The sequence below is a fragment of the Chaetodon auriga genome, chromosome 7 (assembly GCF_051107435.1).
Source record: "Chaetodon auriga isolate fChaAug3 chromosome 7, fChaAug3.hap1, whole genome shotgun sequence".
Taxonomy (NCBI): Eukaryota; Metazoa; Chordata; class Actinopteri; order Chaetodontiformes; family Chaetodontidae; genus Chaetodon; species Chaetodon auriga.
Window position 1 is genome coordinate 12,189,290 of NC_135080.1, and position 25,474 is coordinate 12,214,763.

At 43.2% G+C, this 25,474-nt stretch overlaps 1 protein-coding gene across 4 annotated transcripts in view; it reads left to right on the forward strand.

The window, feature by feature from the left end:
• Positions 1-24,044, forward strand: part of arhgef12a (Rho guanine nucleotide exchange factor (GEF) 12a) — a 37,729-nt gene extending 13,685 nt beyond the window's left edge. For 2 of the 4 annotated variants that reach the window (XM_076734861.1, XM_076734862.1), the window contains 40 exons: positions 1,392-1,412; positions 2,178-2,269; positions 4,356-4,421; positions 8,138-8,236; positions 9,463-9,512; positions 9,721-9,778; positions 9,872-10,044; positions 10,290-10,367; positions 10,906-11,025; positions 11,505-11,612; positions 11,908-12,042; positions 12,286-12,387; positions 12,545-12,655; positions 12,759-12,857; positions 13,047-13,089; positions 13,373-13,478; positions 13,689-13,826; positions 13,938-13,970; positions 14,602-14,716; positions 14,802-14,907; positions 15,005-15,208; positions 15,285-15,423; positions 15,514-15,546; positions 15,660-15,811; positions 16,518-16,664; positions 16,957-17,042; positions 17,822-17,947; positions 18,112-18,226; positions 19,935-20,035; positions 20,247-20,324; positions 20,505-20,580; positions 20,704-20,871; positions 21,074-21,161; positions 21,260-21,337; positions 21,431-21,525; positions 21,622-21,825; positions 21,943-22,179; positions 22,295-22,524; positions 22,635-22,710; positions 22,803-24,044. In XM_076734861.1, the coding sequence (XP_076590976.1) occupies positions 1,392-1,412; positions 2,178-2,269; positions 4,356-4,421; positions 8,138-8,236; positions 9,463-9,512; positions 9,721-9,778; positions 9,872-10,044; positions 10,290-10,367; positions 10,906-11,025; positions 11,505-11,612; positions 11,908-12,042; positions 12,286-12,387; positions 12,545-12,655; positions 12,759-12,857; positions 13,047-13,089; positions 13,373-13,478; positions 13,689-13,826; positions 13,938-13,970; positions 14,602-14,716; positions 14,802-14,907; positions 15,005-15,208; positions 15,285-15,423; positions 15,514-15,546; positions 15,660-15,811; positions 16,518-16,664; positions 16,957-17,042; positions 17,822-17,947; positions 18,112-18,226; positions 19,935-20,035; positions 20,247-20,324; positions 20,505-20,580; positions 20,704-20,871; positions 21,074-21,161; positions 21,260-21,337; positions 21,431-21,525; positions 21,622-21,825; positions 21,943-22,179; positions 22,295-22,524; positions 22,635-22,710; positions 22,803-22,813 (4,297 nt within the window). In that variant the 3' untranslated portion in view covers positions 22,814-24,044. The remainder of the gene's footprint in view (positions 1-1,391; positions 1,413-2,177; positions 2,270-4,355; positions 4,422-8,137; positions 8,237-9,462; positions 9,513-9,720; positions 9,779-9,871; positions 10,045-10,289; positions 10,368-10,905; positions 11,026-11,504; positions 11,613-11,907; positions 12,043-12,285; positions 12,388-12,544; positions 12,656-12,758; positions 12,858-13,046; positions 13,090-13,372; positions 13,479-13,688; positions 13,827-13,937; positions 13,971-14,601; positions 14,717-14,801; positions 14,908-15,004; positions 15,209-15,284; positions 15,424-15,513; positions 15,547-15,659; positions 15,812-16,517; positions 16,665-16,956; positions 17,043-17,821; positions 17,948-18,111; positions 18,227-19,934; positions 20,036-20,246; positions 20,325-20,504; positions 20,581-20,703; positions 20,872-21,073; positions 21,162-21,259; positions 21,338-21,430; positions 21,526-21,621; positions 21,826-21,942; positions 22,180-22,294; positions 22,525-22,634; positions 22,711-22,802) is intronic. The other 2 variants (XM_076734863.1, XM_076734865.1) reach the window with 2 other exon arrangements.
• The last annotated feature ends 1,430 nt before the right edge of the window (positions 24,045-25,474 follow it).

Below are 25,474 nucleotides of genomic sequence, written 5' to 3' on the forward strand. Positions count from 1 at the left end.
GTTTTGCAGCAAACCACTGTGTGCATTTAAAGAATACCAGTACTATTCAGAGTTACATCCCGTTTCACATTGTCTCTGTCTATTTTGCATTTCTTCAAGCATTTTACAAAGCACACTGCATGTAGGCTTATTTAGAAAATTTTACAGTCTGAAACCTAACCTCAGACCCAATCAACTGTTGTCCTGCCTAGCAAAGAAGATTTTGGCTTTACAATAGAGTATAAAAAGGTATTTGTTTTTGTGGGCTTTCCTGGCGGAGACATCAATCATTTTCCATGCTTCTCCACTTCATCACAATAAAAAAAATAATACTAAAACTGAATCTAAATTTAGCCTTTATGGTAGCTCTGCAACAATATAACTTTTAAGCCAGTTGAAGTGGTTTTTCATACTACACGAAGAAGAACGGCAGAACACGGCTCACTCTGTCTGTAGACAGACAAATGAGCTCAGGGGCCACACAGATAACTGGCACTAACTTCATGAGCACTCAGGAGATTTTCCTTTCAGAGGAAAGTGCATTACAGATAAAAAATATGATTAATATTACCCTTTGAATAGCTTTGGAGTAGATTCTCTTACAGGCCCTGAATGACTTACAGGGACCCTAGGACATCTTTTTTACCCATTTTAAAGTGTGGCTCATGTCTTTATTTATCCTTGTCCTTGTGTAAGAATTTTCAGGTCCATCCGGGTCACGGTTTGTGAGAAGCTCACTCCCACAGATGATAATCTGGCCTTCAGTCTTAAATATAGGATGTATAACTTGTTGTGTGTAAAGATTTCATTCTCAGCTACCTTTGAGTCCATAAGACTGTATCCTAAAAGGTGAGATCAAACACCTACTTCCAGAATTAACAGCACACTGTGTCCCTAAATCTGACTTTTCATTCATGGTGCATCTGCCAAACAGCAAGTCAACGCACAAATCCCCAACTTCCTGGAAAACATCACCTTTTCCAATATGGCGCTGACAGTATGTGAAATTATTTCATCACTGCATCACTCTGTGGCAGTAATCGGTCTCAGGGCAGGCTGCCTCGAAGGAAAACAGGCCATGGATGTGATTCGGATATGATTATTACAGTCAAGTCGTGATGTGTGTGAGGAACTAAATCGCAGCGCGCACACACACACACACAGCTGAGATCTGAGAGGCGCAGGACATTTGACCTGGAAAAGGCTTTAATCTGCAGCTGAAGAACTCTGATGTTTGATCAGGATTATCATGTTTACCACTATATGGGTCTCAGGAGAAGCCATCAGTTTGCTTCTTGTTTTTCATCCTCCATATAGGCATAAACAGCTCAGCCTTTATTTGCTTTATTGTGGTGATGGTCTGTCAGGTCATTTCTGTGACATACTCATGGTCATTCTGTTTTATCTTGCAGGTTTCCCAAGAAAGCAAACAGGTAAGAATCTTTATTTTCTCACATTTTATTGCAAAGATATAAGCGTGCTCATGGGTAGGTAATCCTGTGGCCACGCACACACACATACACACACCGGTGGTTTACATACACAGAGCTCCAGATGAGGGAAATGAGGCAGGTTTTACTAGGCCTGGTGTGCTACAACACAGAAGTCTTCAGAGTTTGGACCAAACATAGCCCCCCTTCCTCCCCTTCACTCATGTACACACACATACACACACACAGTGAGGGACAAAGGGGTCCCTCTTCTGAGGGCGGCCCATCACTGCCTTTCACTGTGAACAGAACAGTGGCCTTTCACAGTTGGGGCCGGTATAGGCAGAGGCAGCCATACATAGCCTCGCGAGGTTCAAGCCGGAGTCTGGCCTTGTAGCACCTCCTCTGAGGAGCGTCCTTTCTCTGGCCTTGCTCCCTGGGCGCTCAGCGGAGCGGCTCCACATCCTCTCCGGCTGTCACATTATACAGTAGACACACTCAGCGTGATTCATACAGTAGGAGGTCCTCCTTCCACATTATTCTCAATGCTGAAGTGAACAATTGCTGGTTGTGTGTGTTGGTGTAATTCCTTCTGAACCTTGCCTGCAGCCTGTGCATGTACAGTGTAGCAACACAGAAAGATGCAATGACACTGCCTGTGAAAAATGCTCCAGTAAGACCGCAGTGTTGTATGTGATGGCACATACTGGATACAGGATTGTTTGTGGTGGGATTACCTGTTTCTCATGGGTGTTTATCTTCCTCTAGAACCAGCAGCATTCTCAGTAAAGACCACCCCCCAGACAAGAAGCCCAAAAGTGACAAAACCTCACTTCCCTCCAATGAGTTTGACCCTACAGGTAACTTCCCACTTTCATTTTCAGGCTCACGCTCCTGTTCTTCTTATTCACTCTTGAACTTGTATTCTCAGTCACAGACTCTGCCTTTTTTCCATCCTTTATGCGTCACTGTCTCATGTTTTCTGTCTGTCCCTCTCACCCATTCTCTCTCTCTGTCTCTCTCTCTCTCTCACTCCCTCTCATTCTCTTTTACTCTCTCTCTCTCTCTCTCTCTCTCTCTCTCTTTTTCTCTTTCTCTCTCTCTCTCCCTCTTAACACACAGACACACTCACACACACATAAACAAAGTCTCATAAAACAATTGTGCCGATGTTGGTTTGCTCAATGCACAAGGCATGCTGGGATGGTGAAAGGTGGTGTATGTATCTCGCTCTAAGCCTTGCGCTCTCACTGAAAACTTTACATTCATTTTGCTTGTGTGGTCTGGTCTGAGATTATTGTTTGGGTCTTATCACTGGAGCCTAACAACTTATTTTGAACAGGAGTTGGACTTGTCTTCCCTTTCGAGTTAATTCAACTAATTGACAGGATAATGTGTTTTTATTGGCTAAGTCTGCATTACGCTGCATTATACCAACTATTTATCAGAAGCTTATGTTGTGTTACACGTTGCAGGTTTTAAGCCGATAAGCACGGGAAGGTTTGATTCTAGGACCTTACAATCTGCAGCTGCATGTTTAATGTCCACGTGGTCCTCGTAGTTTTGCATAAATCTGTGCTCTGTGGGTTTTGTGTGCTCAAAGTGGTTGGGTGGTCTCGATGCATACTTGAAGGGCACAAAAGCCACTAAGCCTGTTATGCACTCCAGTTTCAAGTTTATTGCAGGGTGAGATTGTTAGGGTTCAGAAACAGACTAGTTTGATATGGTGACACTCCCTGTGGTATTTGTCAGCAATCAGGGCAGTATGATTTGAGATATGACTGAAGCCTCTGTATTCAAAACAAAACAGAAAATCCTCTGCACCACATGGTGGCTTATCTCTGTATGATGCAACAAATCACAGACGCGATATGTTCTCTCAGTGGTTACACAAGACGTGCACTTTGTTGCCCGCCCGGTGCGTGTAGCACCATGCTAAAACCTTTTTTCCACGTATTTCTCTGATGGTTTGGTTTGGAGTGGTGCAGTGATTGAAGGACTCATGGAGAAGCAAACGATTCTCCGTTTAATTGAAGCCATTCACAGATAATTATTTCTAGACATGATTCATTTTGGAATTTATGTAATGGCCTTTTGCATGTCTGCATGTTAGTAGTCTGTATTTCTGTTTATCCTTTTTAGTTATCTGCAAGTTGCATGAATACTTTAACAATCTTTTCTCAGATTATCTTCTTCTTGCACCTTTTCTATCATAATTTTAAAGTGGTTTGGGTTAATTAGGGACGGGCAGGAGTAGTCAGCTTCTCTGGAAATGAATGTTAACACCAACTCATGAGAGTTATTTATTGTCTTCAAAGGCTTAAAATACACTGGACATTTTTAAAAGCTACTTATTTAGAATTATTCAAACAAAACTGGTGATTGGCTATAACTTTGCATGTATTTCTATTGTCTGCTCCTTTGCCACAACTTGCCTTCTGGTGTTGACATACAGACCTGAAAATGCAGTTTAACTGCAATTTCACCTTCATCATGCTATAATTTATTGCAATTTGAGTACACCGGAGTCCTAATATGAAATCACAGCTGCACTTAGGTAAGGCCATTGAAGTATTAACCAAATAATTTTGGAGCAGAAGCCCACAAATCGTCTTATGTTTTGTTATGGTTGTGATGTCTTAAAACCCAATCTGCAATTACATCACTTAAGACTGTGATTTTAAGTACTTTCAACAAAAATCAAGCTGGTCCATTTTAGAGACTGAGCTCCTGCCTGTCCAAACCATTATGTTTCATTAAACTATCTATATGTTCATTTAATTTTTCTTCTCCCATGATTATTTCTCCCTCATGATTTTCTCTTTCCTGTTTTGTGTTTCCTTTCCTTGTGTTGGTTCTTGTTTTGTTTGTGCGTGCGTGCGTGTGTATGTGTGTTTGCTGCTGTGCTATCTGCGCTGTGGTCTGCGTGGTGGGGGCTGTGGGCAGAAGCTCTGGTGGTGCAGAAGAGTGGCAGCAGCAGTGTGCTAGCAGAGGGGAAGCCTGAGTCCTGTGGTAAGATGCTCCTGCTGGAATGGCTGGTGTGACAGCTGCATCTATACATGCTGCAGAGCCTGGTGTGAAATTGCCTCTAGATGTTTTTTTTTTTCTTTCTTTCTTTAAGCAGAGTGATGGTAAAAGAGTTTTCTTTATTTTTAATCATTATAATAATTGACTGCATGGTCAGAAGCCTGAGTTGCATGCCCCTCTGAGTTGGGTTCAGATTAACTGGTGCATTATATCAGCATATGATTTATCTGATGTGCACTCCATGCTTACACTTCTGCTAACAATTAGTTTAATTATAGGTTAATCTGGCAGTTATTTGGTCTATAAAATAGTTAGAGAAAATGGTTAATATGGCCCAACACACGTTCATGAAGCCATATGAAACGAAGAAAGGCAGAAAGTCCCAACAGTTGAGCATCTTGCTAATGTTCTAAATCTTAGCTTAAAATGTCGGTGGTAAATGGGATTTTGGTTCAAATAATTCTGTTTTTTTAGCGCAGCAGCAAAGCCTAAAATCTGAGCGGTCCATCGTGCTCACTGCTAGCTCTGTTACAAGGTTTGGCATCATCATTCGCTAGATAGGATGACGGTGCCTGAAGCCAAAGCAAAGCGTATGTTCCCATCATTATGTGTAGTTGGCCTTTCTGTTTCCAATCACCAGCTTTTGGGTCTGTGTACCTGTTGTTGATTAATACAACTTGCTCAGTGATTACTTTGCCAGGTTGGGAGATATTTGGCTTTAGATACTAAAAAAAAAAACAAAAAAAAAAAAACCCAAAACAATAGAAACTATTCAAAGCACATCTTTTCCACTGTCCATCTGCATGCTCGGTGAGTCTTTTTTTTTTTTTTTTTTTTTTTTGCTACAATACAGCTAAATACAGCACTCCCATCTCAGTCCTTGGATGCTTCTGTAACTTTTTCCAGTATTGAAAAATGGTCACTATTGGAATCTGCACTAGAAGACCTTAGCAGCTGTGCTCAGTACTACTTAAAAGACAGATTTTGGATTTAGGATGCAGTTGTACGGGCTACTTTAAAATGTAATCCCACACTTGAGTTAGACCTTAATACTAAATGTCTAGTTAAGTGATGTGAAATGTGATAAAAAAAAATGTTCACATGCTTACGAGGACTTACCTTCACTGAGGCTAAAGCCTAAAGCGTCCACTGAACCAAGGGTTTAGTGACATGTTTTCAAAATCCACATGTTATCACGGTCATTATGGAACCTCATGACCCCTGTGGCGTAAAGGTGTCGTCAGAACTTTGTGCAACTGCTCTCTCTCGCTTCTTACCTCGTGTGAGACACTTTTCTTCAGACAGACGTAGACAGTAATTGGAGAATTCCAACAAAGTGACTTGTAGTGGGCGCCTGACCTCACATGCAGTGAGTTGTCAGAAGGCAGCTGTCCGAAATGCCCGTCTCTGCTGATGTCTACTCTCTGTCAGGGACACAGTTTATCAAGATAATCGGTCATATTAAACGATGCAAATGTGGGTTCTTCCTGTTTGAATCAGTTATCTCTTTTGTGTCTGGTCTCGCACCAGTTTAGAAGTGAAGAAAGTCCCAGATAAAAATCTTTTATCACAGAACAGCATTTGAAGCACCGAACGCTCAGACTTCTGGATTTAAGAAAAGTAGTCTGACCTTTTGCATGCAGCACTCTAACGACTTGAGTTCCTCCTTTTTGTGATTGTGGGGCTAAAGGTACTCTGTCAGTATTAAAGGTCAGTTTGTTCTCCAGAGTACAGTCCCCTGTGTCTCAGCGAAGGGTGCTGACTGAGTATCAGTTAAACCTCTGAATAATACATTAGCTTAGATGGATTAACCTGATCAGTGATGGTGTCAGCACTCCCACTCCTCATGGTTTGTGAACACCAGCCAAAGATTTCTAAAATACTGTGACGCACAGAACCCAGGCACAAGATCAACATCTAGAGGCAAATTCACACCCGCTCTTTAACCCATATGGCCTCATCCGTTTCCTTGACACTCATGCCCCCTCTCCCCTTTTCCCTCCCCCCTGCGCCCTAACCTTCTTTCTGCACCCCTCCCCCCCGCCTGGGGCTTTTGCCTCCCTTAACCTCTCTCCGTGTATTAGCTCCTGTTCCTTCCACTCTCCAACCCACCCCCACCCCACCACCACCCTTATCGATCGGCTCACCTCTCAGGTTGATGCTGCGCTGACCAGGAAATCACAGACACAACAAGAAACAACAAGGGTCATCTTACTCAGCTTGGGTTACTTATATAATCTGCTTTATAGATATGTTTTAAGATAGCTCACAATTATTGGAACATCTCACCTTTTGTTCATGAGGCAGCATTTTTTTTTTTAGCATTCTTTGCATTGTGCTTTCTTTTGTATGTACCATCTTGTCTTGTCTCGGCCAGACGTTAGATAAGCTCTAATCTCTTTTTGCCAACAATAATGAAACACTGCATAAAAACCTGAACAGTAACATTCCTCCTTCTGGCCTGTACGACTATAACCAAAAACAATGTGTGGAGTGTCAGACCTGTTCAAACATCACCTCACACGGAAGGATCATCACAAACATTTACATTTTAAGAGGATTTCTTATTCTTTTTTGTTGTCTAAGGAGTTAGTTGACAGTGTAAAACTTTTTTTTACGTATGAAAAATAAGTCAAATCTCTCTCAAAAATTGGGCTACATAACTGTTTATTAGCCAACCTTAGAACAAGCGTCCTGTGTACACACTCATATTATGGCATGTTGTCATCGTATCCTGACAACAGAGTCCTAGACCGATGGAGATGGGTTATATGCTGATATGTTAAAGGATAGTTTCAGTTCTTTTAAGCGTGTCTTAAAACCATACTCACATATTTACTGTACACTGAAAGCATCATTGGTCACTGTAATGTTCTTCTACTCCACATTGGCTACAAAGAGATCTTCTTAAAGCAGTTTCAGTGTAAGTGATGGATAAACTGTCCTCATGGTCAGTGTGGATGTGGGAACAAATACAGAGATAAATCATTCTTCTAATGTACATACGAGCATGTGAGTGCTATCTTCAAGGTATACTGTACAGGAATCGTTGGTTGCTGTTTGTAGACATAACATTCAAACTCCCCCTTCCTCTCTGACTCAATACCATCAGAAGCGCACTGCTTGTCAGGACACTGCAAGCTACTATTGTAAGAATCACAGCTGCTCATGGGCTGCACCTGGTCGCTACCTTTTTATAAAGTCCCAGTCTCACCTGCGCACCGTTATTGGCTGGGGGCGCAAAGGTTCAAGCCCAGAAACGTCCCAACCACAGCAAAATGAGAAGAAAATAAGAAGACAAGCAGTGGGCAGAACCCCTGCAGATAAATACACCAGCACACACTTCTAATGGGTCAGTAATGATTGAGAGGGATTAGTTTTTTAGTCAAAACACTGTTTTTTAGGGAAATCCTGCAGAGTATACCTTTAAGATAGTCTTACAAATGTGAACCTAACCTGTGAATGTGGGCCTGATTCCCTTATCCTTTAGTGAAGTCCAGTTTTTGCACAAAATGTCTTGTTCAAAGCATCAAGTGTAATAAGTCGTGTTCTTAGACTTTCTCAACTGCAATGTGATTATTGTCACTCATTCGAACCCCTTCGCATTTGGTTTGGCTTCAGTGAGTTGAGTACATTTCTTTTAGCGACTTCCTGGTCTTTTTGAAGACACTGTTATGTCTTTCTGTCCGTCTCTCTTGCAGGTCTGGTCCAGCGATGTGTAATCATCCAGAAAGATGAAAATGGCTTTGGGCTCACTGTCAGCGGTGACAACCCAGTGTTTGTGCAGCTTGTCAAAGAAGGTAAGGCGGCATCTCAAACGTAAAAAGAAAGAAGAAAAAGATGTTATTATAACGCCGACTTCTGGCCTAAGCAATTGTAATAGAGACACGGGCTCCCTTTTCATGCACTGACATCAAACTGTCATGGTAGTTTGGTCTGAACTCGCAGATTTGTGGGGTAATTGGGACTCGGCAACCACCACCACCACTCTGGCACTTAGTGAGAAAAGTGAAGCCGTGGACTGTATGTTTCCTCCTCAGTAGATTCACAGTAGCTGCAGCTTCTGCTTTACCTTGCTGTCTTCTAAAAAGGGGACTTTGACAGGACACTTATGTGGTCCCCTGCAGTCTTTCACAAACTGTAGAGGATGATGTGAGCTTTTTTATCAGATCACAGAAAACATTACACGGTCTGTGCAGTAGTGGAGAGAGACGGAAGAGGAAGGAACCGATAAAGGACTTTTGTTGCACTGTCATCAGTGTTTGGCAGTCTTTAACGTTCCCTGTATGGCTCCCCATTTGTGCTTTTGTTACTGACTCAACACGAAGAGCAATCTACTTAGTTTCATTTGAATAACTTATATCATTTATTTCATTATGAACTGAGAAGCAAATAACATTATCTGTAGTATCTTGCTGCAACTTTTCTTGTTCATACTGGTGTTCATGTTTAAAGGAGCAAGATGAAGTCTAACTAAGCTTTTGTTGCTCTGAAACAGATCAAACCCAAATGTCCAAATCATTTAGTCACAAATTATCAGTCATATCTGTCCCTCTACTGTTAGACCAACTGACCAGACAAGAGCCCATCCTTAAATTTTCCATACTAATACAAAACTGACCCAGAGTGCACATCACAAGTAGTGTATTAGTAGAACTGTATTTGGTTTACAAAATGCTTCAGCTGTATGCTGCTGACTATAGAGGCAGACGTGGATCTCATAATAACCTGTCTCATGCCTAAATCCCTTTGTTTGGGGTGGAGCTGTGAAACAGGTCCTTCTTGTAATATAACCACTGTTATGGTCTTTCAAAATAGTACTCAAATAGTCACTTTGCAACATCTGGTCTGTCAGGGCTGTATGGTGTACTCGCTGTGCAGAAATATCAACAGTTGCACCATGAAATCGTATGTCTTTGTGTTTTCCCACCTCTTTCCCCTCCGTCCGTTTCATTCTTCCAGTTGTTCTGTTTCTTTCCTCACCTCCTCTGTTGCTTTAACGCTCTTTTTCCTCCGTGTTTGCCAGATGGGGCTGCTATGCGGGCAGGTGTTCAGACAGGAGACAGGATCATCAAGGTATTGTGTTCATCTGCCTCTATGTCTTTAAACTGCTAACGTCACTGTTTTCTTGTCCAAGGCCAACACAGAGGCTATAGGCTGCCACCTGCTGGTCAGTCTGTGTGTGGGGATGAGATGTCTAATTGTAAAGCTGGGCCTAGAATGGGGAGGTTTAGGATTTAGCATATTTCATAATTCTCATCATGCTACTACCCCTGTCCTCCAGGTTAACGGGACCCTTGTTACACATTCTAATCACATCGAGGTGGTGAAGCTTATCAAATGTAAGTTCCCCTGTCTGCGTTCTAGCAAACGGCACATTTTAAAAACAAATCTCGCGGTAAAACTGACACTTTGCTTTCATTTCTCCACTCTAGCGGGCTCCTATGTGGCCCTCACAGTGTTGGGGCGTCCTCCAGGGCTCGCCCAGATCCCTTTGTCTGAGGCAGAGTCTGAAATGTTGGGCGTCAGCATCTCCTCTCCAAACTCCCCAGCAGCTGAACGCCCCTACAGTCCTCAGGACCGCTTCTCCTCCACTCACCCATCATGGGTAAGACATCAGTTTCTTCTGTTGCCCTCTTTCTATTTCTTGACTTCCTTCTTCATCCTCTCATCATCCTAAACCCACTTTCACCAGGGTTACCTGTCTTTCTTTTGTGGTGGCTGTCTTACAACCTTTGTGTATGCTTAAATGTGTGTTAACTGTAATGTATATCTAATGTCTGCTTGAATGTACCTCACCTGTAGACTAACACAGATCCTCCATATGCTTCCCTTTTTGTTTTTTCCCCACAGGATGAGAATAGCAGTGTCTGCAACCAGAAGGTTGACTTCTTGCAAAAGATGCTCTCCAGAGAGCAGCAGGAGCTACAGGTTAGCATAACCATTAGTGTCACATACCTTCTCCTCTCTGTTGTAACTCTGTTCTTTGCTCGGTGGTTTGCACCCTTTATTGCACAGTTCTATATAACTAAACCCTGTTAAGGAATGTTCTGTTAATATCTATGTCGGAAATGAATAGATCAGCTCTCATCCATCTTTGAATGAAACATAATTTTGGGTAGGAAGCGCGTATGTATGTGTATGTTTGAGAGACAGTATTTCTTCAGACATTTATGGGCCAAGATGGCGGCACATATAGATGTGGCCCTCAAACGTCACTACATGTTTGTTATGTTTGTATGTTTTTATTGCTTTATTCTGCTCTAATTATAAATTTGAATATTTATTTATGCATGTTCTGTGTGCGCATGTAGTGTTGAGGGGGCTACTGCACGACTGCCTTTCATTGTGCAATCCAATATTGTATAATGACAATAAAGCTGAACCTTTACTTGCCTGATTGTGTACAAATAACAGGAGACTACCGGTCCTGATTTCTTGTTTTGATTTCACCCCTCTCATTGTACAGGCCATGAAGGAGGAGTACAGCAGGAACCCTTCCCCCAAACTACTGAAAGACATCCAGGAAGCTAAGAAACACATTCCTCAGCTGCAGGGTCAGCTCTTCAGGGCCACTGGGGCAACACAGGTAAAGCAAATGACCCCCCCCTCTAACTCACTAACCGCCTTGTGCTTGCATACAGAATGGGATATCTAGGCACACTGATCTACCAGCAGCATCCCAGCAGTCTTTGCATAATTTTGTGTTGTGTGTTTAGGGATCGCTCCAGACAAACATTAATCCTAATCTTATCAGAGGATTAAGCTTTCTCTGTGGGAAGCCACTCTTTTGTGTCTGTGTGACAGCTTATTTTACATCCACCACTCACTGAAGCCTGTGTTATGTATGTCAACATATCAGTCTGCTCTCTCAATTTGAAAAGTTCGATTTCACGTGACGACACTCTTCAAATACTCACTAATTTATACATTTATTAATTATTACCAATGTAACCGGTTAGTTGGCTATTCATCTAAAACATGTTTCACTCTGGACTTTCATCTTGCTGTTGCGTAATAATGTTGTTCATCATTAGTAACAAATCTCGTGTTCACATGAATCGGTAGGAGGCTGTTCCAGGTGGTGATGCAGACGATGGTAGCACGTTTGAGACAGAGCACACTCCTGCCTCTAAGGGAGACAACAGTACAGACCTGTCCTGGAGCAGCACTCCTGTAAGTTGGCAACTATCAGCACTGCCAAATAATATAATTAGAATTTCCCTCTGAACTTCACACTAAGCCTTGATCCCAACACGAGGTGAGCTTTGATTTATGGCATCATCCTAAATTAAATGAATGTCTAAACCCTCTGATCTAGACAACACCAGTGCAGGCTCAATAAGTGTGTTTATTGATTCTGCGTTCAAATGATGTTGGTTGTTGTTGATGTGAGATTACTAGTGAAATAAATGATTTGTAAAATTGAGACTGATTGAGAATGTTACGTTTTGTTCCGTCCCACCTCCAGATATCTCGTGGATTTGGCCCTGGATTTCCAGAGAGCCTGTGCCCAAGAGAGTCATCCTGCCCCAGCCCAAAGAGCACACCCAGGAACAGCTTCAACTCCTGCCACTCTCCAGAGGCCGAGGACACCACTGACCTGGTAGCTATTCTCTTTGGCTGTGTGGAAATTCTGCTCAAAAAGTGTTCTGATTCACTCCAAGACTGGGTTTTTCGTAGATAGAGATTTTTTGTCCTGGTATCAAAAGGTGCACTGAGTATTGTTTGTTCATACTAGTATTGTATCGAAGTTTAAAAGTATGCATGTTTCTATTACGAATTTCCACATGGAGTATTTCTCCATGAAAAACGCTCATTCAACAATGTACCTCTGTCTTTTCCTCAGGACTCTCTGTCCCCTACCACAGTCAGCAGTCCCTCGTCCTCCCGCCTCATCTCGCAAATCATTGGAGCTGAGGACGACTATTTTGATTCAGACCAGGAGCAGGTATTTTACCACAGGGCAATCTGAGCATCTGTGCCAGTCATGATATCAGTAAACCCAGCTGTCACGTTCAAAATACTGTGTAAAAGCATGGCGTTGTAATTCAAAACTTTTCTGTGTAAACAAGGTCTAGATGTTATTCAAACTGATTTTGTTTCAGACAAACGGCCAGTGCAACAGCTTTAACAGCATCGAGCAGCTCAAGTCTCGCCCCGCCCACCTCGCAGCCTTCCTTCACCATGTCATCTCCCAGTTCGACCCTGCTCCTGTGGTAAGGCCCTCTTCCTACACACCTTGTTAAAATCCTTTATGTGTTCATTTCCTGTTTTCGTGCAGCATGGCAGACACTACAGCTCACTCTCTCATGTCCTCAGCTGTGCTACCTCTATGCTGACTTCTACAAGCAGACCAACTCCAAAGAGACCAGACGGGTGTTCATGGACCTCCACACCTTTTTCATTGACCGGGGAGCAGTAAGTAACCATGTGATTGTGGGTGCCTGGATTTATGATTTGCACTCACATTGACATTGAATATCAACTGAAAGTGTCCTGCTGGACGTCAGTATATTCATATTATTTCAAATTTGCAGTGAAAGTATGACACTCATAAATTTGTATTTGATTTATTAATTTATTATTATTTTATTTCATTTTTTACAGAATTTGAAAGTTGCCGTTCCTGAATCCATCTCTGCTGATCTCGGTACGTATTTCATGCTTTTTGTTCTGTTTCATTCCGGTCAACTTTTGCTCCTCTGTTGGCCTGCTTTAGCCGTTTGGCCGTCCTCATTAGAGAGTCCCTGTTAAGTTACACAGTCCCTGTAAGCTGAACGCTTACTGAGCCATGCACGCTCCCAATTAAGGTGTTGGAGAATCAAATGCTCTGATGGTTTGGAAAGTATTGCTTAAGCTTAACAGTGAGTGTTTAGTGTGTCTCTTTAGTGTCTTGGTGTACAGTATATGTGAGTACGTGTGTGTGTCTGCAGACCGGCGGCGGACAGAACTGATCCCAGAGGAAATAAACAGACAGCACGTTCAAACACTGCAGGACTCTCTGCTCCCCGACATCCAGAGGAACCTCGAGGATTTCAGGTAAACTTGTCAACTCAGAAATGTTATTTTATGTCGTGGGCAATAAAGATTAATGGCAGAACTTGAGAGTTTGGTTAATCCCCACATCAAGCAAATGAAAAGAAAAAAGTCTCTTGGTTAGCTCACTGCCTTCTGTTTGGTCATTTTTCTGGCGAGGCATTAGCAACCTACGTAACCTCAGTATATCAATCACTATGTTGGCACATGTAGGCAGAAGCGCAGTATGGGCCTGACGGTGGCTGAAGTGGAGTTGGCCAGACTGGACCAAGAGAGAGTCAGAGACCGTGTCACTCTGGAGCGAGAGCGCTCGTACGCTGAAAACATCATCACCAAGATAGAGGATGTCCTGTGAGTAGCACATGCCACGCATACAGAGATGTGCTGCTCGGGCACAACAGTGTCTCGTGCTTCTAAGCGTTATGAGCCACTGACAGTTTTTCTTCTTTGTGTTGGTTATAGATTAACTACTCAGACCACAGAAGAAGAGAAATGGTAAGTAAGCAAGCACGTTGTGGATCATTTGGTTGGTTGATTTGAATATTTGTTAAAGCATACGAGGGAGATCATTTCAGACTTCAAGGGTCCCTCGAACCATCTGTCTTCAGAGCATTTACAGTCTATAAAGTGTCTCACTTGTTCACTCACTGTCTAATCAGAAAGAATTACTGTGTCACAGCTTATTTTCTTTGAGTCGTTGACTCCTTTAAAATGTTTTTTGCAAAAATCTTGTCAGCGACAGTCATTTTTTAATCTGCAAAGTCTTGGATGTTTTAAAGACGAACACATAGCAACATATTGGTGTCATCCAAACCCCATTCTGCATCCCTCACAGTTTGCAAATTAAGCACTCGGGCAGTCTCTTAAAGATAACATCTAATTTATGCAGTATGTTCATATTAAATAATTCAAAAGTGTGACTAATTGAAACAGTCTTGTTTGAAATGCCATATGGTCGCAGCACACCGCAGATGGTTTGTGTAGAAATTGTAGGAGAAGGACTGGTACGACATATGGTACAAGTCACAATATGGACGCTTGTTCTCTTCAGATTTTAGAATTGTTTCTTTGTCGGTGAGAATTCAGAAAAGATCAACTAAAGTCAAATGTTGTCATTTTCGTTCAGCACTACAATGCAGTATGTCATCTATACATACATGAAGCACCTTGGTGTGAGGGTCAAGGAACCTCGCAGTCTGGAGTCCAAACGGGTCAGGATCAACTTTCTTCCCAAGATCAAGGTACTTAACACACTCCCTTTGCACCTTGCCTCTTTTTTTCCCTCATCATCCACCTGACGCATCCCTTATTTTTCATAAACTGCAGAAAAGCATCAAGACAGAAAAGGAGGGAGAAGAGAAAGTGAAGAAACCCAGATTTCCCAGCATCCTCGGACCCCAGCGTCGGCCCAGCCGCATAGAATCAGCCTCAGGTGAGTTAGGAATTTAAAATAAGGCAAAATCATGATGCTACTTCCAAAGCTTTTTCATGTTTAGACACCACCTTTCTCTCTCTCCGTCTGTATTCAGTGGGTAAAGCCTTGGATGGTCGCCCCCGGCCTCAGAAGCAGTTGTCTCAGCCCACGCTGGGGGCAAGTGAGCACATGGAAGCTGGTCGGCTAAGAGGGAGCCAATCGAGCGAGGGCTCTGAACTCATACACTCCACGTCTATCAACACCTCGTCCCCAAACAGCGCCACCTATAGCTCAGAGACTAGCCGAGACACTGATATGGGTGAGCCACTGAACGACTGCATCAAACACGTCAGCAGAAGAAGACGGTGGTTTCTAACTCGTTTCTTGTCTCTCAGGCGGGACTCCGACCTCAGGCCCCTCCAGGCTGAGTGACGGCCTTCAGCCCGACCCTCTAGATGGGTTGCCGTACCCTGCGACGCACTTTGACCTTTACAGCCTGGACCAACTGCAAGAGGACGACAGAGAAAGCGACAGGTGCATTCACAGTCACATTTGCAGCTTTACTTCGCTACACAGAGAGTGTTAATTTTTAACATTGATTTTTTTTATTGACATTTTTTGTAGAGCTCATGAGGGAACACCAAAGGCTATAAGAAGGTGAGGATACCTGCTTATTTTGACTCTTCTTCCATTTAAAAAATAAGTGTTCATACACAGTGGTGAATTTTTATCAGCTAGGTGAAAAGCTAACTTTCTGTCTCGCCCTACAGGCTTGAGGGACTGGGTGCTGCAGATGTCCAGAGTGAGGACGACCAGGGAACAGACTCTGAGCATGACCCCCCATACTGGCAGCAGCTGGTGGGGCGAGAAGTCCTAGCAGGTCTCAGGCCTCAGGAAATCAAGAGACAGGAAGTGATCAATGGTGAGGCCACGGCTTACACAATACGACAATACGTTAAAGGTGCAACATGTAACATGTATCTAATATGTATTGTTTTACAGAGATATCTACTGAAGTTAGCATGCTAACCAGCTATCCCCAGCCCACCCTGTCTCGTAATATCACTTTGTACCAGAGGTGATAGTCCAATAGTATGACACCTGTAGTTTCAGCTGGGAGATGGATACGAGCGGCGAGTTTGCTACATGTCACAGGCTCTTTTAGCTTTTTAAGTCCAATAAATAAATCAAGTAAACTCACAAAATATCATCCTGTGTTCCTTGGTAAGCAGTAAAATACAACCACACACCTTCTAAATCCAAGTTTCCCTGTTTTACTGAACTAAGGGGAGCATGGCTGCCTTGTTAACTTCTCATAAAACACATTTTATTCAGACTCCACAGAAACAAAATAAAGCTACCTTAGTTTGTCTTTCCTCTGTTCCAACAGTCACACACTCTGGTTTGGTTGAAATAAACTGGGCTCTTTCAGTCTTGGAGACCGTGTTCAGTACTGGCCTGGCTGTGTTCACTACGAGGCTGCTGAGCCCGGATCTGCTGGACTGACATAATGTGCAGCAGCAGAGCATTTGCTGGGATCCCACCCGAGCTGCTGTGAAATGTGCAATCATGTCAAGCTGCACCATTTGTCTGCCATCTTGCATTAACTTCTTGCATTGTATCTGCAGAGCTGTTCTACACAGAGCGTGCGCACGTCCGGATGTTGAGAGTTTTGGACCACGTTTTCTACCAGAAGCTGTCCAAAGAAACCATCCTGCCTCCTGCTGACATCAAGAACATCTTCACCAACCTGGAGGAGATTCTGCAGCTGCACGGTACAAACGCACATCAAACATTTTTACCTGTGCATAACTGCTCTTAAACTTGAAGCTGAACCATTGAGACACAATAAAAAAAACAACTTAAAAATAAGGTAGTGAGAATTTTAACAAGTTTAGAGTAAAACTACAACACAATGATAGAAAAAAACTGCATACACACAGTACCCTCACATTTTCATGTTGTGTCCGTTGTCTTTGTTATCTTACACACACACACACACACACACACACACACACACACACACGCTCACTGACTGTCCATTGCTGCCTCTCCTTTGAATTTCAGTTTCAATACTCGAGCAAATGGCAGCCGTTCGGAAGAGAAATGAGTCTTCTGTAATTGATCAGATAGGAGACGACTTGCTCTCCTGGGTGAGTACAATTCTCAGGCTGAAATTGCATTTCCTCTTTCAAACATTTTCTCATACTGAATACATTTCAAGATGACTGATGTGGTAAGAAAAAAACATATTGTGCACAAAGAAATTGAACTGTTTGCCAAAATTGCTTTATGGCGACAAAAAAAACCCCATCAGTTGGTGTTTGCGTGAGATTGTTTTCTGCGGTCTCACTGCTCATTCTGACTTGGCATGTGGACATGGAAATGGTTTTGTACAGTAAATATATGATAATAAGGTTGGGGTTTTTTTTGCACACTTGACATTAAATCCTTAAATCCTGCACCAAAGTCCTGAAGACAAAACCTTAAACACGGCACAAAAGAGTAACTCTGCCCTCCTCAGTAACAAGGAGTGTAATCACAGCGGAGGGAAGCAAGTCAAATGGAAGTCTCGCTGTAAATGGTTCTGTCAGGCGGTGCCCTAGATTTGGCTGACATCTCCGCATCTTGATATCATGTGTGATGCATTAGATGTGAAGTAGCCACATATCAGCTGGCAGCCTTGTCTAGAACATCTCTATGGGGGATAAGTAGGGTGAACGGTCCCCTGAGGGTCCAAGTATTGCTCTAGTCTACATTAAAACTTAAGCTGTCTCTGCTACGAGGACTTAAGCCTGACCCCCTTCTGGGAGCGCACTGGTTAAATGCTAGACATTTCCATGGCAACTACTCCTGACCCAGATCGACCAAGTGACTGATCACCGTTTCTGTCCGCCTCTGCTCTGTCCTGTGTTGGGTTGGGTCCTAACAGTTCAGCGGCGGGGAGGAGGAGAAGATCAAGCAGGCGGTGGGGACGTACTGCAGCAACCAGCCTTTTGCTCTGGAGATCATCAAGACCAAGCAGAAGAAGGACTCACGGTTTGCTTCGTTCATCCAGGTACTGACGCCGCGCTCACGCACTGCAGGAAACTGTTATTCAGCGGAGATGACATTTGTTTGAAAATTACTCAATGAATGTCTCAGTCTCCAGTTGTACTTGTTGTAATGTGTGCTTTGGCTGTTTGGTTCACACCCAACCTGTAATTTTTTCTGGCTTTTCAGGAGGCAGAAAGTAACAGACTGTGTCGCCGACTGCAGCTTAAGGACATCATTCCTGTCGAGATGCTGCGGCTCACCAAGTACCCGCTCCTACTAGAGAACATCGCGAAGTACACAGGTGCTGTAGTGCTGCCTTGCCAGTCAGTTACTTCACAGGAGTTTGCAGTGATTAGTTCAAGTTGTAATCAGCGTATGTACACAAGGTTGTTTTAGAGCATAAGTTACTGCACATGCTGACTGTGTCTCAGATGATTCATAACAAGATGTTTTAACGAACTAACAGTGAGGTAAGTAGGGTTGCAATGATGTGAGATTGTCATGGTATGATAACTGTCTCAGGAAAAATTACAGTATTACACAGTTATTATTAACTCTAATACAGGTGAACCGAGTACAAAGACAAGCAAATGTACATGAAATGATAACCATTCATTTTCATACAGTGATATACTGCTGCAACCCTTGTGGCAAGTAGATATTAATTGTATTGAAAGATAATAGCCAATGATTTTCACTTTTAATTAGTCTACCTGTTATTTTCTTGATTAATCCATTAGTCATTTGTGCTATAAAATATCACCCCATCACAAGTTCCCAGAGTCCTTAAGCAGTGAAATTTGGGCATTTTTGCCAAAAGATGATTGGCAATTATCAAAATTGTTAAAGACAAATTTTATGGCAAAGGACTAAATGGCGCAGCTTCATAGCAGATTAAAACGGACACTTGATTGGATGAAAGTTGACAATGGCCACTTAGCTGTGGCTTCGGACTCTCATGAAACCTCAATGACGTCAGCGTGCCTGCAGGAGGAGCCACAGAGCAGATCTGTGCATTCACACGAGCCATTTACAGTTCACACAGGTGCAAAAACTGATCCCTCTCCTGCTGCCTGATTCAAATTCCAAGTCTGTTCCGCTCTGTCACAAATACTTAGTCAATCACTGACTCCGTCGCAGGGAGAGAAAGTGTGATCTACTTTTGAAAATGACAGTTTCAAACCACTCGTGGGCTTATTCCCGTCACTGTTAGATACAGTTTTATGGTGTCCTGACTTGACTAGTCATACTCTTTCCTGTCTGCGGTCCAGTTCATCACACTCGCTGGATACCTGTAGAGCTGTGCTGCATTATTAATTGTGCATATCTGATCTAATGGTTGTCACTGTTTTCAAGAGTGGAAATTAATTTTTGTTCGAAGTTTGGTGCAACTCTTCTGCATGTGACCTTCATTAGCGGAGTTCAGTTGTTGTATCTAGCCTTTCTCTCCTCTGATCCTCGAATCAATTCGATCCTGAAAGGCAATTAATTCAGTATGGAAATTAATTTACTCACTTTGCGGTTAAGCATGGAAACATGCGATGCAGGAATAAAACCTAGTTTGCATTTAATAATCTGAATGTAATAAATCATGATGGATAAAAATGGAAATGAACTCTTGAGATAGAAGGTAGAGGACCGAAATGAAGCAAATGAAGTCTTAAGCAAGGCTCTTTGTGGCAACATGCCAACCATTAGTGAATTACAGAGACAAATGGAGAGATTATCATTTTAATGGTCCTGGAGCGGTAGTGCACATTTCGGGAAATGTCTCACCCATTATTTGGTCCATCATTTTAGTCTTGGCTGGAGCTTGGGTCTCACACAGAGAAGAACGCACTAACGATAAAGTATAACCAGCTATTATGGGATCATAATGCCCCCCTGCTTTATCATAATTTTTGAGAACGATGGTGTGTTAATGGACAGAGGAAATATCAATTTCCTGGACGGCCCCCTGCAGATCTAAGGAGGCCTTACTTCTTATTTGATGTCATAATATCTTGCAGACAACGCAGTGGAGAAGGACAAAGTGAAGCAGGCAGGAGACTGCTGTAGAAAGATCCTCAATCACGTCAACCAGGCTGTAAAGGAATCCGAGGACAAGCAGGTGCGGTGCTTTTTGAAATCTCCTTTCCATTTTCCGCCGTCCCAGAGACTTTTCTCTTCCTCCCTTTCGGCCTCATCTTAAGTCCTTCCTCTTTATTTCCTCTTCTACCACAATTTGTTTTTTCACTACCTGCTCTGCTCCCCAGGCAGTGGATTCTTCTCAGAGAGCGCTTACTTATCCCCTTTCCTCTGTCTCCGCTTCTCTCCTCTAGAGGTTGGAGGACTATCAGAGGAGATTGGACCTCTCCTCTCTAAAGCAGACCGACAACCCCATGATCCTGGAGCTAAAGGTGAGTTATCTACACGACCCTTTTAGCTCCAGTTAAAGCACACTCACTTGTTGTACACCCACACACGCTGTTTGAAATAACTGCTTGGTAGAAAGCTAGCGCGCCGTGGAAATGGCTCCATGGACCCAGCAGCAAGTACTTTATCAGCTTTAATGTATTTCCCTGTTCTACCTCCGTCAGAACTTGGATCTAACAAAGAGAACGATGGTGCACGAGGGACCGCTGTCATGGAAAGTGAACAAGGACAAGACCATTGGTTTGTAATCAGCACGTTATAAGAGTTTGATTGCTGTTAAGCTTTGATATCGCTTCCAAAAACTCCGGCAGCCCCACCGCTCAGCTTTGACAGTGAATACAAATATCCTCTGTCTCCTTTCAGAGCTGTACACACTCCTCCTGGAGGACATCCTCGTTCTGCTGCAGAAACAAGACGAGCGTCTGATCCTGAAGTGTCACAGTAAAAACCTGGCAGGCACCGCAGATACCAAACACATCTTCAGCCCCATTATCAAACTCAACACTGTGCTGGTGCGCTCTGTGGCCACAGGTCAGTGCACGCCCAGTCTCTTCTGCTTTTTACAAAAATAGCAGAGCGGTGATTTGATAAACCAGGATGAGATCAGATCATCAAACGATCTCACGATACAATCCAAGTATACAGCCCAGAGTAAAGTGTCAGCCTTCCTTCATGTAAAGCAGAATTGTGGTTAATCTCACCTGAACCGTCCGTCCACACTCTCTCCTGCCAGACAACAAGTCCTTCTTCGTCCTGTCCATGTCAGACAACGGAGCCCAGATCTATGAGCTGATGGCGCCCACAGTCTCAGATCAGAGAACGCAAGTCCACATACCCTTTCATTGACGAATTAAACTTTTATAGCTCGAGTTGTTAAACGTGTAAAGGTAATGGCTGTTTTTTTTTTTCCTTGCTCAAGGTGGCAGCGTCTAATCACCCAGAGAGCTGATGCCATGAAAGTCAAACCTCACAGCGTCATACCATTACCTCAGACCGAGTATGTTGCTTTCTCATCTCCATAATTCGATCAGGTCAGATGGTTCTCTGGGATTGAGCTTGTTGTTAATATAAGATGTTGCTTGTGTACCAGTGGGGAGAGAGACGGCGTGGAGATCATTACAGCAGGTGTTTCGCGGCTGAGCAGAGACCCAGACCGCACATCCACCGGCAGCACCCAGTCCACAGGTAACTGGAGCCCCTCACTTCTTCGCTTTTTCCTCCATATTATTTGAAGTATTTTAACCGTGTGGAAAAAATCCTCCTCTAATCACACCCCCTCAGATAAAGAGAGCAGTCCAGCCTCTAGAAGCGTGATGCAGAGTTCTCTCCCAGGTAATAATCCGTTTGAGGGGGTAAAGGCAGAGGAAGAGGAGGAGGAGGAAGGTTTTGTGGACCCGGAGCTTCCTTACCAAGTGACTGAAGATGGCAAAGAAGGAGACTCGTTCAACATGTTTCCCTCCAGAGCAGACGAAGCACTGAAAACATGTAAGCACACAGAACAGATAGAACTCCAAGGGCTGCACATGCAGTTAATTAATCCGCTGTACACAGGTCAGGTAGTGTGAATTTAAAAAAAATCATTAACCCTCGCTCATCCCTCAGTGGCAGCGTTAAAGCAGGTGTTGGTGACCCAGCTGATGTCCCAGGAGGCTGCAGAGCAAACCAAGCGCTCCACGGGGGCCCGTCTCCTCAGGACCACCTCTCTGCGGACGCCCGTAGACAGCCGCGCACGAGTGATGGTCCACAACGGCTCAGACAAGAACAGCTCCCAGACAGAGGACCCGACTCAGGACCTGGGCTCGGGGGACACGGGCTTCTTTGATTCTCCTGAAGATTATGGTGAGCCTGCACAGATACTTACAGACACGTGTTTCTTTAAGTATTTACTGACAGGTGCGGCTTGCTCCGTGATCATTGTCTCTCGAGTACTAATGTCTCCTTTTGATTCTCTCAGCAGGATATTTAGTCCTGGAGGGCTACGGTGGCCCGGGGGAGAGCAGCACAGATGATGACATCATGGCATCAACCACAGGGAAGCAGCTGCGCACCTCACAAGGCTGCGCCGCCGACTCTGGCATCAACTTGAGGTTTTCTTCAACGTCACAGGCCGGCAGCCTCTCCTCTTTTAGCAGACAGGTCTTGTCTCACCTTCGAAACCTTCAGGCCAACCTCAACTATCTGAAGGTAATAAACAGTCAAGAGCTTACCAGCACACCTACCCTTAAAACCGCTATATTTACACATTGTGGTCATTTTTTGTTTCCTGGTCTGACGCTGAATTGTTTCTGCTGCAGGAGGTTGAGGCCAAGTACAATAATCTAATACGCCAAAGGCCAGAGAGGTCAGCCGCGGACAACGATGGAAACAAAGGTATCAGCATATGAACTACTAGATTTTAAAATATGAATCACTTCCTGTTTCTGCCCCTTTTTCTGATGCTACACCTCAATTTCTTTCCCCAGATAAGAGATAGTGGAAGTCCGTGCCTCAGCTTTTGGCTCTGGTCCCAAAGAGGGAGTACCGACTTGTAGTCTGTTCCTACTTCTTGTGTCCTGGACTTTCTGGACATCCTATAAGCTTGTCCTCTCACTGCTGAGCCCCCCTTTTTTTTTTCCATCGCCGTCGCCCACGGTTGCCACAGAAAGTGAGAGACTGAGTGTGAGCGGAAACGTTTGAGGGAGGAGTCAACTTTGTTGATGTTGCGCCCCCCCCTCCATCAGCACAAGGCAATCAGGGAAGTGGGATTGCCCCCAAACCTCACCCCCTCTACTATCTAACACCCATTTTCCCCGGAGCTCCCTGCAAGAAAGAGAACTTATACCAAAATGTACAAAGATGTGTGTTTAGAATATATATATATGAAACACAAAACAAGAAAAGGAAAATTTTAAGATAATGTATTAAGATTTTTTTTATCCCAAGATGTATTTATTTTCTTTCTTTTCTTTTTTTTCTTTTTTTTTTTTTAAGTGTTTCCCACATTGCTTGCATGCTTTTGGCCATGGTGTTACCTTTTTGGCTGCTTTTCCTGCTTCAGTCATACAGGGTTAGTGTGAGTGTTGAGTGCACGCTAGCATACAAGCACACTAGCCTAGCGTACCCTGATGAAATGGCAGGAATATATTCAGACTGATAGAGGCCAGAGTTGCACTGGTGATGGTTAGATCCCATTGTTAAAAAACTTGTGTTAAAGTCTAGAATTTCAGATAAATTCTAGGTGTGGTGTTAACTAGAATGAAGAGTCCAAAGGCTCTGATCTGGTCCTGTTGCATTTCTGTGCTGCCTCCTTCCTCCTCCTCCTCCTCCTCACCGTGAGGGGTATTTTCCTCTCGTCTGCTCCTCTTCTCCTTTGCGTGTGATTCTCCCCGTTCTTTTCCCTGTGAACACTTATGGGTGTCATCCTCCTCCTTTTCCTCACAGCCCAGTGGTCTTCATGCTTATTTATCCCCTCCCACACTCTATATGTCATGCTTCCTCATCTGCTGTTGGGTATCTTGCCCCGTCCCCCCTCTCCTACGAGGAGCGGTCATGCTCCCTCTGTATCAGCTCCTGACAGAACTGCTGCTTCTTTCTGCTACTGTTGGCGATGCTGATCTGACTGCCTGATATTCTAATAATGTCATGAAGTTCAACATATACTGTACAATGATCAAGTTGGAAGGTTATGCATAACTTTAATAAATAAATGGTGCCATGACACATTCAAAAAGGACAACTTTGTCTGTTTATTTCTCTTTTTAAGCTTTTTTGTACAGCAGTATTTTGCGTGTGACTCTGCTCGTGGTGCTACATTGATGGTCACTGATGGTCAGTAAAGCGTTTTACTTGTACAGCATTTAGTGAATGACAGTTTCAGTAATGGAGAAATGATTGAAGACCGTTTTTTCATTTAAAGTATGATGAGAAAGACCAAGGACACCTGAGTGTTAGTCGTGATGGATGGACCGAGTGTCTTTAAAGAAAGAATAGCTTATCCTTGAATTCTTAACACACCTCGTTGTTAAAATGACTCCATTTGTATCAAAGTGACAAATAAACGTTCAGTTATGCTATTAATCCATAACCATTAAATAACAAAGACATCAGGTCATAACTGGAGGTGACTCATCTCATTTTTTCTCTTGTTTGAATTATAGTCACTGCTGAAGAGAATCATTAATCAGTATATTTAAACCTAGTATGCCAACTGCTCATTATAGATCTACTAAATATAACTAAATAATTACCAAACTTGACTAAATACTTTACTGAATACTTATATATAAGCCTGCAACACGTGATTTGGAAGCATTAGCTGAGAACACAGCTATCACCAATGCTGCTGCAATGTTAGCAAACAGTGGCCTATAAACACATTCAGCACACATGGAGGAACTTTATCATTGACTTGGAGTCTTTTAGCTTTGTTTTTGGTCTCCACCAAGGTTAACTTCAGGGAAACATCTGGCTCTTTAGCTGCTAAGTGTTCCACTACTTGATGTTCACGTGCTAGCTAGCCAGCTAGCCTTCAGTTGCTAACTTTGCTTAAAATATTCCTCTATTAATTGATGTAAAATCAACTCAGATATTTAGGGGTCTTCAGCATGTTGCAAGTGTCCTTTAAGTCTTTAAGGAGCTTGTCTTTTTCTGCGCCCAGACCAAACCTGTGCAATGCACCAGCTAACGTCTCTTCAGCCCTCGCTTTCAGTGGCTTGTTTTTCAAAGACTGTTGGACTCATCTAAATTAAAAGCAATATCATGAAATTGGAATTGGCTGAAATTGCCATTTGAGCATATGACATCGAGCATGTAAAGGAGGGTGAATCACCGGAAAATTGACTGCAGTTCCATAAAGCGATGCCGTGTAAGTGAATGAACTACAGTAGCTTTTTAATAATGTGCTGGAGTATTGTGGCAGAAAGTAATGTGAGACTCCCCTCTTTGCAGTGCAGCTGGCAGGGATTCAGCGTATTGTTCATGGAAACAGGCCTTGAACTTTGGACTTTTGAAGGATGACCTCTTGTCTGTGAGTAACCAAAAGTGAACGCTGCATGAAATGTTGAGCGTGTTTTCGCCTGAAGCCATTTCAAAATTCAACACAGGGTTGGAAATTTGGACCACAAAGACATTTTAGAGCAGTTTAATTTGATCCTCT